At 42.1% G+C, this 16784-nt stretch overlaps 1 protein-coding gene across 1 annotated transcript in view; it reads left to right on the top strand.

The window, feature by feature from the left end:
- The first annotated feature begins 5533 nt into the window (after window positions 1–5533).
- LOC111973874 (kelch-like protein 20) overlaps window positions 5534–16784 on the top strand; it is a 13790-nt gene continuing 2539 nt past the window's right edge. Inside the window, exons 1-4 of the mRNA XM_024001311.2 lie at window positions 5534–5679; window positions 10382–10565; window positions 13210–13353; window positions 13607–13740. Coding sequence (XP_023857079.1) covers window positions 5556–5679; window positions 10382–10565; window positions 13210–13353; window positions 13607–13740 — 586 coding nt within the window. The 5' untranslated portion in view covers window positions 5534–5555. The remainder of the gene's footprint in view (window positions 5680–10381; window positions 10566–13209; window positions 13354–13606; window positions 13741–16784) is intronic.

Raw genomic sequence — 16784 nt, 5'->3', positions numbered from 1 at the left:
TGTTGTTTTTGATTAATAGATTTTTGCACTTTATTTTATTGTATTTCAATCCAATTATATTTAAAAATATTTCAGTTGAGTGGATGATAGAAAATTGCTATTATTGTTTTTTTCTTTGAAGTAAATTTAGCCCACTTTTGCTAAAATAGAAAATATAGGCTACTGATGGTGCCTTGAATACCGGTTTCTTTCATTTATGTTCATGTATGGGGATTTTATATAAAGGAAATTTGTCTTTTGTGTCTGTTGAAAATTAAAGATTACTGACAGAGCCATAAGAAAATATGCTTTATTATCTGATGATATTGGAATATATTTGTTAGGTTTTTCAGTAGGTTCAATTACGTTCACTAGACTATATGCGTCATTTAAAAAATTTTCAATGAACATTCGAACAGTCCGGCCCTCGGCTTGTAGCTAAATTTTTTATTTGGCCCTCCGTCCATTTGACTTTGACACCCCTGTCCTACATGATAAAGTGCTTGCTTTGTTACTCAACTGATTTTGTGTCCTTTCTGTCATCCTGTGAATCCCATTCATTGCTGCTCACAGCTATATTTTGTAAATGAATTTGCCTCTATTGACCTTTGTGCAACCTTCGGGATTCCAAATAAAGTAATCCAAAATAATCTGCAGAAGCATTCATGTACAATAAAGATCAATTTATTATCGCTGATTAATAAGTGCCACGGAGTGATTGAGAAACTCCATCGGACATGGCGGTGGGACAGTATACTATCCCTTTTCCTCTATTAAACTATATTAAATCCTTATTTTCAGGTTGTTTTAAACACATAACTTCCCTCATTCTGTTCAATATATAATATTTATTTCCAAATGAAAACCACTGAAAGGGTGGAAAAGCTGGCACTATATAGGTGTGTTCCTTTCTTTCTTGGCCAACAAAAAAACCCGGAAAAAAAGAATAAAGCTAAAAACATGAAAAAAAAAAAAAGAAAAAACAATTAAAACACAAAACCAGAGGCAAAAAAACATAAAACCATCAAAAAAAGAGGACAGAAAAAAACCACAAAAAAAAAAAAGAAGACGTACGGATTTTAATAGCTCAGCAGAGAGTACCTTACCATCTGCATTTTTCCACCTGTAAAATCTTATGAAATATCAAGTGTCAGCATTAACTTTAACGTCCTCCACCGAACCCTTTGGCCTCCTGAAAAATAAAAATAGTGCCCGGTTTACGATGGAAATGGAAAGACTAGATCCTTAGAGAGACTACGCCTTGAGTTGGGTGCTGCCAAGGGCCAGGGTTACATAAGTGACAACATTAAAGGCCTCTTACAAGGGTTTGGGGCTCATTGATGGTTCCCAGGACTTTGGCTCAGGACTGTCGTGGGGCTTTGGGGAACATCTACAAGAGGCTAAACTACTATTTACACCTGGAGAATAACAGGAACTAGATATTACTTTCACACTTGATTTTTCAGACCTTGGGTGTCTGTCTTATAGGATTCATTTTACAGGCCTCGTTGAGTCCTTGGCCAATATACCGGAGGTGTTGTTTCCTGGTGAGTGTTTGTCTATGTGTTAATTTCATTAATTTCTATTAAGACATTTTCTGCCAAGAGGATAAAACCCGTCCAACTCTCCCCAAAGTATGTCTATAAATGATGATGCCTTGAGCATGTATGTTTAGAAGTTGTGAATGCTATGTTTAAAAAAAAATCTGCATGAATATTGAAATTCCCAAACTAGGTGAGTCCTTGGTTCTGCTGTTTTACAGTCTAAGGCGTGTTGTAAAAGTCAATCCCTTGAGGCTGGCTGATGCACAATTCATATTTCATCCAGTATTGGCAGCTCATATTAACTGATGCACTTGCTGCAAAGGTTAATTAACGTTTTAACCTAATGTAACAATATGAGTTGGAGTTGGAAGCCAACTACACCAATATGTTGTGTCACTGTCTGGCTCAGCAGATTTTTTTCAAAGCTGATTAAGCATAATGTCAATCTTACCCAGTGAGCCACGTAGTCCAGCTACTTCACCATCTGCTCTGAACAGTAAGTCTCTGGTTGGTAGTTGCCGCAATGGTGAAGCTATCTGCTGTGTGGGTAGAGAACAGTGATACTGATCTGTTTTTTTAGCAGTGCTTCTTTTGACCCATATTAAAGGAAATATTCAGACTACTTTAGGTATTTCTGCGGTGTCCATRGAAATATAAATGGACATACAGGTCGCTATTGGAACTTTAAGGGAGGATCAGGGAGAGTGAAAGGTTCAGAGCGAGAGCTGATCGGGTCAGGTCAGACAATAATAGCTCTATGCCCCTGTGACGATATGGCGACTATGAAATTCACCACTCCACTGCTTTGTACTGTATCTCAAAAAGGACAAAAGGTCTCCAGTAGTGTCCAGCAATATAAAGTATATCTTCAACACAGACACTCTCTATATCTCTTCTTCAATCCATCTCTTTACTTTATGTCTGTATGTATGACACCACTAGTCCTCTAAGTCTGAACAGAGACATTCCTGTCGGTGCTCTTTGGAATGGAATCCGGTCAATTTTGATTCATACAGTGTCTAAAGAAGCATGAGGATTCTAAAGAAGCATTAACGGGGGTTAGGGTTTCAGCAGGCTTTTTGGGACGTATGAGTCAGGATGACACAGCTGGTGGCTGGCATGGCTGCTGGGTAGGGTAGAAGGGGCAGACATAGATGTATCTCAGGGTAGAGGGGGCAGGCTCTGGCTCTTGGGGTTATCAGTATTCGACATTAGGGAGCAGCAAACAGAGCAGTCTACTATATCAGTCAGTAGACTGGGCAAGAACATAGACTTCAGGTAGCAGAGAGTGTGCTGAAGTGAACTATAGATCGACAAGACTGTGAAAGAGAGATTTGACTAGCTGTCAAGGTGTCAAAAGAAAATATAATGTTGCTGGAGACCTGACCTGAGAGCTGAGGTGACATTGGAGTGTACAATGAACAAGGCTAATTCTAGTAATTCTTGGAGTTGTGTGGTGAATGTGTGCATTTTTATGTGTGTAATGAATGAATGACTTTCACTGTTCAGCATGTGGCAGGGCTTACAAACCATTACAGACTACAAATGGAAGCACCGCCGAGAGCTGCCCAGTGACACAAGCCTACCAGACAAGCTAAACTACTTCTATGCTCGCTTCGAGGCAAATAACACTGAAACATGCATGAGAGCACCAGCTGTTCCAAAAGACTGTGTGATCACGCTCTCCGCAGCCGATGTGAGTTAGACCTTTAAAAAGGTCAACATTCACAAGGCCGCAGGGCCAGACAGATTACCAGGACGTGTACTGAGGACATGCGCTGACCAACTGGCAAGTGTCTTCACTGACATTTTCAACCTCTCCATGTCTGAGTCTGTAATATCAACATTTTTAATCAGACCACCATAGTGCCTGTGCCCAAGAACACTAAGGTAACCTGCCAAAATGACTACCGACCCGTAGCACTCACGTCTGTAGAAATGAAGTGCTTTGAAAGGCTGGTCATGCCTCAAATCAACACCATTATCCCAGAAACCCTAGAACCACTTCAAATTGCATACCGCACCAACAGATACACAGATGATGCMATCTCTATTGCACTCCACACTGCCCTTTCCCACCTGGACAAAAGGAACACCTATGKGAGAAYGCTATTCTTTGATTACAGTTCAGCTTTCAACACCACAGTGCCCTCAAAGCTCATCAATAAGCTAAGGACCCTGGGACTAAACACCTCCCTCTGCAACTGGATCCTGGACTTCCTGACGGGCCGCCCCCAGGTGGTAAGGGTAGGTAACAACACATCTGCCACGCTGATCCTCAACACAGGGGCCCCTCAGTCCCCTGCATGCTCAGTCCCCTCCTGTACTCCCTGTTCACTCATGACTGCAAGGCCARGCACAACTCCAACACCATCATTAAGTTTGCCGATGACACAACAGTGGTAGGCCTGATGACTGACAACGACGAGACAGCCTATAAGGAGGAGGTCAGAGACCTGGCCGTGTAGTGCCAGGACAACAACCTCTCCCTCAACTTGATCAAGACAAAGGAGATGATTGTGGACTTCAGGAAAAGAGGACCGAGCACGTCCCCAGAAGTAGGTTGAGAGCTTCAAGTTCCTTGGTGACCAGATCGCCAACAAACTAACATGATCTAAGCACACCAAGACAGTCGTGAAGAGGGCATGATAAAACCGATTCCCCCTCAGGAGACTGAAAAGATTTGGCATGGGTCCTCAGATCCTCAAAAGGTTCTACAGCTGCACCATCGAGAGCCTCCTGACGGGTTGCATCACTGCCTGGTATTGCAACTGTTCAGCCTCCGACCGCAAGGCACWATAGAGGGTAGTGCGAACGGCCCAGGACATCACTGGGGCCAAGCTTCATGCCATCCAGGACCTCTATACCAGGCGGTGTCAGAGGAAGGCCCTAAAAATTGTCAAAGACTCCACCCACCMTAATCATGGACTTTTCTCTCTGCTACCACACAGGAAGCGGTACCGGAGCGCCAAGTCTAGGTCCAAGAGGCTTCTAAACAGCTTCTACCCTCAAGCCATAAGACTCCTGACGACCTAATCAAATGGCTAACCAAACTATTTGCATCCCCCCACCCCTCCCCCTCTTTTACACCGCTGCTACTCTCTGTTGTTATCATCTATGCATAGTCACTTTAATAACTCCACCTACATGTACATATTACCTCAACTAACCGGTAACCCCCTGTACATAGTCTCGCTATTGTTATTTTATTGCTGATCTTTAATTATTTGTTACTTTTATTTCTTATTTTTATCTGTATTTTTTAAAACTGCATTGTTGGTTACGGGCTCATAAGTAAGCATTTCACTGTAAGGTCTACCTACACCTGTTGTATTYGGCGCATGTGACAAATACAATTTGATTTGATCTCTAAATATTAATGTGGATGTTTTCTAATCAGAGTTTCTTCTGCTTAAGAGAGACAGCACAATGGTGAATGAGAAAACATGCAGTGATGTCTGTTGCGGTAGTTAAAGTATTACTGGTAAGACGGTGCAGTTTATAGTGTCCAAGAAAATGCCACAGTACAGAGACATTTTCCTGTTTCTCGGGATGAACCTTTTCGAAAGCTGAGAAAAGTTATGCTTAATAAAAATAGTATGATGAGTACAGTATGTTGGTATGTACAGGGTGTGCATATTTGACCTATTGGTGACATCCTATAAAGTCTGTAATGAATCTGATACTCTCCTCCCACCTCTTTAAGGAATACCTAGGATAGGATAAAGTAATCCTTCTAACCCCCCCCCCTTAAAGAGTTAGATGCACTATTGTAAGTGGTTGTTCCACTGGATATCATAAGGTGAATGCACCAATTTGTAAGTCGCTCTGGATAAGAGCGTCTGCTAAATGACTTAAATGTAAATGTAAATACCAGGTAATTTGAAGATGGTAACGTAAATTATTACTAACCATTACATGAACTTTCATTCTGTCCTGTGTGTGTTGTGTGGTGTGTGTGTGTGTTGTGTGTGTGTGTGTGTGTGTGTGTGTGTGTCAGGAGGCCCTTGGGAAGCAGACACACAGGAGGTCATGATACACAAAGACAGACAAGGGGGTGTTGGTGGTCGCCATGGCATCCCGAGCTCCATGTCCCTGCACAGACAACACTCCAAACTCCCCCCTAAAGAGGTGTTCAACGACGTCATGTACATAGGTCAGTAACTTCCCCTCAAAGACGTGCTCACTTATGTTCAATTTATGTGGACAGTTACTCTGCAGACTGCCGTAGTGTAGGTTATAGGTACCATACGTTAAGGAAAATACGTTAACCATATACAGTTGAAGTCGGAGTTTACATACACCTTAGCCAAATACATTTAAACTCAGTTTTTCCACAATTCCTGATATTCCTGATATAGTAAAAATCCCTGTCTTGAGTCAGTTCACCACCATCAGAATCACCACTTTATTTTAAGAATGTGAAATGTCAGGATAATAGTAGAGAGAATGATTTATTTCAGCTTTTATTTATTTCGTCACATTCCCAGTGGGTAAAACGTTTGCATACACTCAATTAGTATTTGGTAGCATTGCAATTCAATTGTTTAACTTGGGTCAAACGTTTCGGGTAGCCTTCCACAAGCTTCCCACAATAAGTTGGGTGAATTTTGGTCCATTCATCCTGACAGAGCTGGTGTAACGTGGTCAGGTTTGTAGGCCTCCTCACTCGCACACGCATTTTCAGTTCTGCCTACAATTTCCTATAGGATTGAGGTCAGGCTTTGTGATGGCCACTCCAATACCTTGACTTTGTTGTCCTTAAGCCATTTTGCCACAACTTTGGAAGTATGCTTGGGGTCATTGTCCATTTGGAAGACCCATTTGCACCAAGCTTTAACTTCCTGACTAATGTCTTGAGATGTTGCTTCAATATACCACATCATTTTCATGCCTCATGATGCCATCTATTTTGTGAAGTGCACCAGTCCCTCCTGAAGCAAACACCCCACAACATGATGCTGCCACCCCGTGCTTCACGGATGGGATGGTGTTCTTCAGCTTGCAAGCTTCCCTCTTTGGCCATAAATACCATCGTTATGTTTGGAGGAAAAACAGTTACATTTTTGTTTTATCAGAGCAGTGGACATTTCTCCAAAAAGTACGATCTTTGTCCCCATGTGCGGTTGAAAACCGTAGTCTGGCTTTTTTATGGCGGTTTTGGAGCAGTGGCTTCTTCCTTGCTGAGCGGCCTTTCAGATTATGTCGATATAGGACTCGTTTTACTGTGGATATACATGGGGCAAAAAAGTATTTAGTCAGCCACTAATTGTGCAAGTTCTCCCACTTAAAAATATGAGAAGGCCTGTAATTTTCATCATAGGTACACTTCAACTATGACAGACAAAATGAGGAAAAGAAATCCAGAAAATCACATTGTAGGATTTTTAATGAATTGATTTGCAAATTATGGTGGAAAATAAGTATTTGGTCAATAACAAAAGTTTATCTCAATACTTTGTTATATACCCTTTGTTGGCAATGACAGAGGTCAAACTTTTCTGTATCTTCACAAGGTTTTCACACACTGTTGCTGTATTTTGGCCCATTCCTCCATGCAGATCTCCTCTAAGCAGGTGATGTTTTGGGGCTGTTGCTGGCAACGGACTTTCAACTCCGTGGCTAGGCCGCTCCAGGACCTTGAAATGCTTCTTACGAAGCCACTCCTTCGTTGCCCGGGCGGTGTGTTTGGGATCATTGTCATGCTGAAAGACCCAGCCACGTTTCATCTTCAATGCCCTTGCTGATGGAAGGAGGTTTTCACTCAAATCTCACGATACATGGCCCCATTCATTCTTTCCTTTACACGGATCAGTCGTCCTGGCCCTTTGCAGAAAAACAGCCCCAAAGCATGATGTTCCACACCCCATGCTTCACAGTAGGTATGGTGTTCTTTGGATGCAACTCAGCATTCTTTTGTCCTCCAAACGACGACGAGTTGAGTTTTTACCAAAAAGTTATATTTTGGTTTCATCTGACCATATGACATTCTCCCAATCTTCTTCTGATCATCCAAATTGCTCTCTAGCAAACTTCAGACGGGCCTGGACATGTACTGGCTTAAGCAGGGGGACACGTCTGGCACTGCAGGATTTGAGTCCCTGGCGGCGTAGTGTGTTACTGATGGTAGGCTTTGTTACTTTGTCCCAGCTCTCTGCAGGTGATTCACTAGGTCCCCCGTGTGTTCTGATTTTTGCTCACCGTTCTTGTGATCATTTTGACCCCACGGGGTGAGATCTTGCGTGGAGCCCCAGATCGAGGAAGATTATCATGGTCTTTTATGTCTTCCATTTCCTAATAATTTCTCCCACATGTGATTTCTTCAAACCAAACTGCTTACCTATTGCAGATTCAGTCTTCCCAGCCTGGTGCAGGTCTACAATTTGTTTTGTCTGGTGGTTTTGACAGCTCTTTGTTCTTGGCCATAGTGGAGGTTGGAGTGAGTGTGGACTGTTTGAGGTTGTGGACAGGTGTCTTTTATTACTGATAAACAAGTTCAAACAGGTGCCATTAATACAGGTAACAAGTGGAGGACAGATGAGCCTCTTAAAGAATAAGTTACAGGTCTGTGAGAGCCAGAGACAATACTTATTTTCCACTTTCAAAAATATATTATAAATTCATTTTAAAAATCCTACAATGTGATTTTCTGCAATTCTTTTTCTAATTTTGTCTGTCATGATTAGTTGAGAAGTGTACCTATGATGAAAATTACAGGCCTCTCTCATCTTTTTTATTAAGTGGAGAGAACTTGCACAATTTGTGGCTTGACTTAAATACTTTTTTTGCCCCACTGTAGATACTTTGTACCCTGTTTCCTCCAGCATCTTCACAAGGTCCTTGCTGTTGTTCTGCAACTGATTTGCACTTCTCGCACCAAAGTTACGTTCATCTCTAGGAGACAGAACACGTCTCTTCCTGCGCGTAGTGACGAGATGCATGGTCCATAGTGTTCTATACTTGCGTCTTTGTCAACCTATAAACGTCGATACTTCAGTGGGTCGTCGTCGCATTCTACGCTCTTGTGTTGTCGACTCTCTTTCGCAGATCGTCGCTTGGGGACGCGGTGAATAAGTGTTATTTGCTCCAACTAAACACGTGCATCCTAGTCTGCTCAATATGATCCTGCTCCGCGCGTACATACTAACACCTGAGGCTTGGTGCTAGTAATCTACGATCAATCACTCATATTCCTAGTAATACTCTGGGATGTAGTCTACTACTAATATTATATATATACACACCCCTCTCCCAATAGGTGAGAACAACTCCTCAGGCGAGCTCCTCGCTCCTCTGGAATAAGGTGAGAATCATTCTCGCACTGACGTTCTCTCTGGCCTCTGACGACTCCACACGGTCAATCCTCCAATTGACTCAAATGATGTCCAATTAGTAAATACCTACGATCAGAAGCTTCTAAAGCCATGACAACGTTTTCTGGAACTTTCCAAGCTGTTTAAAGCCACAGTCAACTTAGTGTATGTAAACTTCTGACCCACTGGAATTGTGATACAGTGAATTATAAGTGAAATAATCTGTCTGTAAACAATTGTTGGAAAAATTACTTGTGTCACGCACAACGTAGATGTCCTAAACAACTTGCCAAAACTATAGTTTGTTAACAAGAAATGTGAAAAACGAGTTTTAATGACTCCAACCTAAGWGTATGTAAACTTCCGACTTCAACTGTATTAAGGAAAATGCCATTGCCTMACTCCAAAGGAAAGGTGGGATGCCAAATGTTATATGCAGGTAYGTTTGTGTCTATGGCATGTCATGACAATTTGGATAAATGTGAAATCCTGTAGAGAAAAAAAATATATGAAAAATGGGAAAAGCGGCATGTGTACTAGATCTTCAAAAATGTAGAATAAAGGTGCTCTTTGGTTTAAGGTTTAATTGGACATTAAAAATAACAAGGCACCAAGAATCTTCATACAATTCAAATGCATTTATTGTGGTAGCATGATCAGTGCAGCAACATCTTTAAAACTCTGATGCGTTGTAAAAATGTGATATGTTCTTGCAATGCCATGGGTATGCAGATTGGGTCTGGCATTGGTTGATGTGAGTAAAAGCCATAGCTATCTCAGATTCAGTTTGACACTCGGTGGATATGATCACGGGGGGCTGGCTGAAATATATATTGAATTCAATAAATGTAAAAAAAAGAACAAACTGCACCGTATCTATCAACACATTTCTGAACTTCAGTCTTGCAATACTTTTTGGGGGTAAGCACTGCAAATTGAACAGCATTATCTTTGKACTTAGTGCGGGCCTCACTGGGTATGTTCACTTGACATGGAGGAATGACACACTGTGTACCTCTGCTTTACAGTCACACGTCATACAGTAGTCAGGCAGCTGAGCTGGAAGATAGGACCGGGGCATTAAGTGCTARGTGTTCAGGCCTGAAAGTGAGAGGGCGACACATCATAAATTATCCCTACCCTCAGCCATTAAGGACTGGTATTTCTGGAGAGGACGGATCATATTAATTGTCTGAATAAGGAACTGCYGCTTATGGGTGTGAATGATGAACTAAAATAAACTCTGCCGTGTTTTTGAGAATGCAAATATTTTTTATTYGTGCTTTAGATATCCTAGGTTAAACAGTTAGGTTGTAGTAAGTGAGTGAGCCTTAGTTGTGAGCAGTCCTGATAATAGTGGGATTGAAAAGATATACAGTACTCGTTAATGAATCTCAAAGAAACAGAGGAGCAATCATAAGGAAATCATTACAATTCTAATTATGAGTCTCAATAGTACCAGGTAAATACAGGCCTGTCAATAAAGTAACAAACTCCTCAACTGGTTTCACTCACAAATGCATCTCTCCTTGTATCTCCTGTCAGTGGGCGGCTGGACCCAGGATGACCCCTCCTGCCCAGTRGAACAGTTCTGCCCCCTGGAGAATGAGTGGAAGAACATGGCCTCCATGATCAATCACCGTGGTAACGTGGCCGTTTGCGGCCTGTATGGGAAGATCTACACAGTGGGCGGGTCCGATGGCGTCACCTACAAAAGCAATGTGGACAGGTAAAGGCGTTTTAAGATGGCTGCCCATAGAACTGTTGGTAATGCTTTACTTGTATTTCCTATTTCAGCAGGTAGGATACCGTTTGTGTTTGTTTTGGAGACCGCCCGTCACATTGAACATTCTATTCCATTGCCATTCCTTCATTATGGTGCCAAAACAATTTGCAAATGTTTGCTAATGTTTGCTAATGTTTGCTCATGTTGCTAATGATCTCAAGCACACATTCTTAATGCTAGACATATCCTACATTGGTAATATGAAAGATCACAAGCAAGAATAAATTATAACAAAGTTTATTAAAGTTTTAAATCATCTGCTGACCTGTACTCACCACCGCAGATTGTTGATTTGAAGAGCGCTCACATAGTTAATTAGAATTAGAACATTATCTATGTTGAGGAATGTTTATCTATGTCTTTATTCATTAAATGTTTGTGATATTATGTCCTGATATTTTGAAATGTAAATGTATGTTGTATAAAATAAATATAAATATGTCACAGGTTTGACTCATATGTATAGTATGTGTGTAAATATATATTTCTAAATATTAGAAATTGGCCAAAAAATATATTTTTATTTGCACATTTATTTTCAGTGCATTGATATGATAACTGATAACTATTGAGAGGTAATCTAGCAGGAGGGTGGTCCACCAGAGGGTCTGGAGGTTTGGGCTGAGGGGCTGGGTAGTCAGAGAGGAATCCCCAGGATTGGGCCTCTGCATGGGTGAGGGGTGGGGATGGCATTATGTCTCCTGGAAACATCCAGCACTTCTAAATTTCTACAGTATCGCCCGCTTTCACAACCTTTTTAGTCTTCGACCAGGGTGACTTCTCCTCAAATCCCCCTTTCTCTACAACTGGCCCTGCATCTTAATTATCTTGGCGAGGGAGTGCATGACTGCACACTTCAGGAGAAAAGGAAGCTAATTGGGATACTATTCTGCAGACTAGTACTCCCCCTCTCTGCTTCACAATCTTCCACCTCCTAGAAGCTAGAGACAGATCCCTGTGGGTAGTGTTCCTCGGAGCTCAACCTTTTCTTATCGGTCTGGCCGGTTACTCCCATATGTCTGCTTGAAGGCAGAGCAGAGAAAGCAGGACATTTACATTTACATTTAAGTCATTTAGCAGACGCTCTTATCCAGAGCGACTACAAAATTGGTGCATTCACCTTATGATATCCAGTGGAACAAACACTTTACAATAGTGCATCTAACTCTTTAAGGGGGGGGGGGGTTAGAAGGATTACTTTATCCTATCCTAGGTAAAATTCTTAAGAGGTGGGTTAGGGTGTCCTCCGGAGGTGGTGATTGACTCCGCTGACCTGGCGTCGTGAGGGAGTTTGTTTCCACATTGGGTGCCAGAGCAGCGAACAGTTTTGACTGGGCTGAGCGGGAACTGTACTTCCTCAGAGGTAGGGAGGCGAGCAGGCCAGAGGTGGATGAACGCAGTGCCCTTGTTTGGGTGTAGGGCCTGATCAGAGCCTGAAGGTACGGAGTGCCGTTCCCCTCACAGCTCCGTAGGCAAGCACCATGGTCTTGTAGCGGATGCGAGCTTCAACTGGAAGCCAGTGGAGAGAGCGGAGGAGCGGGGTGACGTGAGAGAACTTGGGAAAGTTGAACACCAGACGGGCTGCGGCGTTCTGGATGAGTTGTAGGGTTTAATGGCACAGGCAGGGAGCCCAGCACAACAGCGAGTTGCAGTAATCCAGACGGGAGATGACAAGTGCCTGGATTAGGACCTGCGCCGCTTCCTGCGTGAGGCAGGGTCGTACTCTGCGAATGTTGTAGAGCATGAACCTACAGGAACGGGTCACCGCCTTGATGTTAGTTGAGAACGACAGGTGTTTGTCCAGGAATCACGCCAAGGTTCTTAGCACTCTGGGAGGAGGACACAATGGAGTTGTCAACCGTGATGGCGAGATCATGGAACGGGCAGTCCTTCCCCGGGAGAAGAGCAGTCCGTCTTGCCGAGGTTCAGCTTGAGGTGGTGATCCGTCATCCACACTGATATGTCTGCCAGACATGCAGAGATGCGATTCACCACTGTTATCAGAGGGCATCAGAGAGCAGTAAAGAGTACCATTCAAGCCCTGGGCTCTGGCTCTCAGGGATCTCATCATTTGATTAGGCCGCATGCTGGGTTTCCCATCATTTTTTTAAATATTTTTTGTGTGATTCAGCAGACACTCTTATCCAGAGTGATTTACAGTTGTGAGTGCATACATTTTTTTTACTTTTTCCCATTTGAGCCCTGCAGGGGGGAAAAGATGTGTCTCTGGCGGCAATCTGTGCTACTTCCGAAAATTAACTGATTGCATGCTCAAACCACACACTCCTGTCACTCAACACAATTTTGGGTTTACTCTGTCACTTCTGCAGTAGAGCTATAATATTTGACACATCATTGACAGTTTATTTTGCTCCTCATACCTAAGTTAGTGTTTTGGGGAATTCTCTTTACTATCCCTAAACAGCACGTTTCAGTCTTTTTGTATCACATTGATCGAGATGTTGATAACTAATTATTAACAGCTAACTCTGTTCACCAGCAGGTCTTTACCAGCTTTATCTAAATGAGGCTAACCCCCCCCCCTCCCCCCCTTCCCCCTTTCTCTCTCCCTTCCCTACCTCTGCAGGTACGACCCAGAAACTAATACCTGGAGTAACGAGGTGGCCCCACTGAGCAGCCCCCGCAGCGGAGTGTGTCTGGTGGAGATGGATGGATACCTGTACGCACTTGGAGGGTATGACGGCATGGTCTGCACCAACACTGTTGAGAGGTATGGCCATATTATCATCAGTTGTTGCATGATGGTTGCAAGATAGACAAATAATCACAAAGGCCAGGGCCATGTCTAAATACTCTTTAGGTACTTCCTGTTTTCTGTGATTTACCTGAATAMGGACAGAGGAAAGGGAGAATTGAACGATGTATTAAGACATAGTTTCTGTGTCTCTGTCTAACTAATGCTCATATCAATCTTACTTTTGTTCTGGAAACATAATGTTTGTATATTCTTCGTATTCCACCAGGTATAATCCCAAAATGAACAGCTGGACGAAGCAGGCTCCGATGCTGAGCCAGCGTTGTGGGGCAGCTGCTGCTGTGATGGRGGGTCAGCTGTACGTGATTGGAGGCAGCRATGGAGACGTACCCATGAACACAGGTATAAATAAAGCAATAAGATAACAGATAGGCATATCTCAACGTACAACAGGACTAGGGTTGCAAAAGTCTGGTAACTTTTCCTAAATGACAGGTTTTCCAGAAAACCAGATTGGAAGATTCCTGGAATCAGGAGGGAAGCAAGAAATGTGGAATCCATCAACCAGGAATCCTGGAAAACCTGGGAATTTTAGGAAAGTTACTGGAATTTTTTAACCTTAATTAGGACAGACTGTATGGTTGACCTGTGTCTGTGCTTCAGGGGTCTTTCGATGTCTGATCTCTGGACACATCACAGGAAGGGTCCAGAGTTTGCCTTGGTGACGTCATGTAGTCAGAAAAAACTCCACACACTTGCGTTCATGCACACCACACACACACACACATACAGTGGGGCAAAAAAGTATTTAGTCAGCCACCAATTGTGCAAGTTCTCCCACTTAAAAAGATGAGAGAGGCCTGTAATTTTCATCATAGGTACACTTCAACTATGACAGACAAAATGAGAAAAAAAATCCAGAAAATCACATTGTAGGATTTTTTATGAATTTATTTGCAAATTATGGTGGAAAATAAGTATTTGGTCAGTAACAAAAGTTTATCTCAATACTTTGTTATATACCCTTTACACGGTTCCTGAAAGTTTTCCTGGAGGTTTTATTAACGCTCTGAAAATGACAATTATAGTTTATTTGAAGGTAATTAAATAAATAAACATTTTCTAAATGTTGTGAAAGTTTTGTTATGGTTATTATCAGAAACGTGATTTTCCTGTGTTTTATATATATTTCCATACTATGAGGTTGGAATAATAATGTGAAATTGTGAAATTTTTATAATGCCCTTTTAGTGTAAGAGATGTTTGAAAAGATTGCCTGAAATTTCCTGTTTTGTTGGGATGGAGATTGGCCTGCCTGGTGACAACACCATGCGGTAAATTAGTTAATAGACCAATAAGAAAGAGTGGCGCAGCGGTCAAAAGCACTGCATTGCAGTGTTGCGGCGTCAGTACAGCTGTGTCACAACCAGCCGTGACCGGGAGTCCCACAGGCCGGGCACAATTGGCCCAGTGTTGTCCCAGTTAGGGTAGGGTTTGGCCGGGGGGGCTTTACTTGGCTCATCACGCTCTAGCGACTCCCTGTTGGGCCGGGCGCCTGCAGGCTGACTCCGGTCGCCAGGAACAGTGTTTCCTCCGACACATTGGTGCAGCTGGCTTCCGGGTTAAGTTTTCAGAGGACGCATGACTAGACCTTCGCTCTCCCGAGCCCGTTGGGGAGTTGCAGTGATGAGACAAGATCGTAATCACGAAATTGGGGAGAAAAAGGGGGTAAAAATGACAACAAACTAAAAAGAAAGAAGGAAAGAGAGTTACAAACCTCTCTGCCAATAACTGCTACTCTGACCACTCCTAGACAGTCCTAGCAAAATTATTGTTTGAGAAATTGCTCTTTGCTAAAGAGCTATTTTTGTTTATTTTTGACAATTTTTTTATTGAAAACAATCACAGTAAGGTACTTTATTGTTACCAGAAATAATTTGAATTGAGATAAAAATGTATGCATTGGACCTTTAACACTAAGAACGAAATGTAAAGGTTATTTCACTGAATGTTTCAATAAAAATAATTATAACACTGCTAGCTTTATTTTGGGTTAAATGTTTTGAATTCCAAGCACAGATACAGTAGGACACGTGGAAATACATTTGCTTAGGCATTATTTCAGGGAAACAGTTTTTAAATTGTGAACAGCGTCAGTGAGATTCAAACCTATGATCCTCTGTTCTCTATCCCTGGAATTAGTCACTAGCCATGGTTTCCCAAAGCCATTTAGTGGGGCGGCCAACACACCTGAACACACTTAACAAGATAGAGGATAAAGAGTTTTGTTGATGCTGAGATCTGAATGTACAGTTGAAGTCGGAAGTTTACATACACTTAGGTTGGAGTCATTAAAACTCGTTTTTCAGCCACTCCACAAATTTCTTTGTAACAAACTATAGTTTTGGCAAGTTGGTTAGGACATCTACTTTGTGCATCACGCAAGTAATTTTTCCAACAATTGTTTACAGACAGATTATTTAACTTACAATTCACTGTGTCACAATTCCAGTGGGTCAGATGTTTACATACACTAAGTTGACTGTGGCTTTAAACAGCTTGCAAAGTTCCAGAAACGTCATCATGGCTTTAGAAGCTTCTGATAGGCTAATTGACATCTGGTCTGATGAAATAAAAATAGAAGTGTTTGGCCATAATGACCATCGTTATGTTTGGAGGAAAAAGGGGAGGTTGCAAGCCAAAGATTACCATCCCAACCGTGAAGCACGGGGGTGGCAGCATCATGTTGTGGGGGTGCTTTGCTGCAGGAGGGACTGGTGCCTTCACAAAATAGATGGCATCTTGAGGCATGAAAATGATGTGGATATATTGAAGCAAACATGGGTCTTCCAAATGGAATAATGACCCCAAGATACTTCCAAAGTTGTGGCAAAATGGCTTAAGGACAACAAAGTCAAGGTATTGGAGTGGCCATCACAAAGCCCTGACTTCAATCCTGTAGAAAATGTGGGCAAAACTGAAAAAGCATGTGCGAGGAAGGAGGTCTAGAAACCTGACTCAGTTAGGAGGAATGGGCCAAAATTCACCCAACTTATTGTGGGAAGCGTGTGGAAGGATACCTGAAACGTTTGACCCAAGTTAAACAATTTAAAGGCAATGCTACCAAATACAATTGAGTGTATGTAAACTTCTGACCCACTGGGAATGTGATGAAAGAAAAAACTGAAATAAATCATTCTTCTACTATTATTCTAAAATGCACAGTCTTAAAATAAAGTGTGATCCTAACTGACCTAAGACAGAGAATTTTTACTAGGATTAAATGTCAGGAATTTGTGAAAAACTGAGTTTAAATGTATTTGACTTAGGTGTATGTAAAACTTCAGATTTCAACTGTATATGTTTTTAAATAACATTCTTAGAACGTTTTCTGAACATTACTAAAGTTTTCTTGTGGTTTCGTGGCAAAAAAAGGAATAGATTTC

The sequence above is a fragment of the Salvelinus sp. IW2-2015 genome, linkage group LG15, assembly GCF_002910315.2.
Source record: "Salvelinus sp. IW2-2015 linkage group LG15, ASM291031v2, whole genome shotgun sequence".
NCBI classification, from domain to species: domain Eukaryota; kingdom Metazoa; phylum Chordata; class Actinopteri; order Salmoniformes; family Salmonidae; genus Salvelinus; species Salvelinus sp. IW2-2015.
Note: the sequence above shows the minus strand (reverse complement) of the source record. Positions and strands in the feature narration are given on the sequence as shown.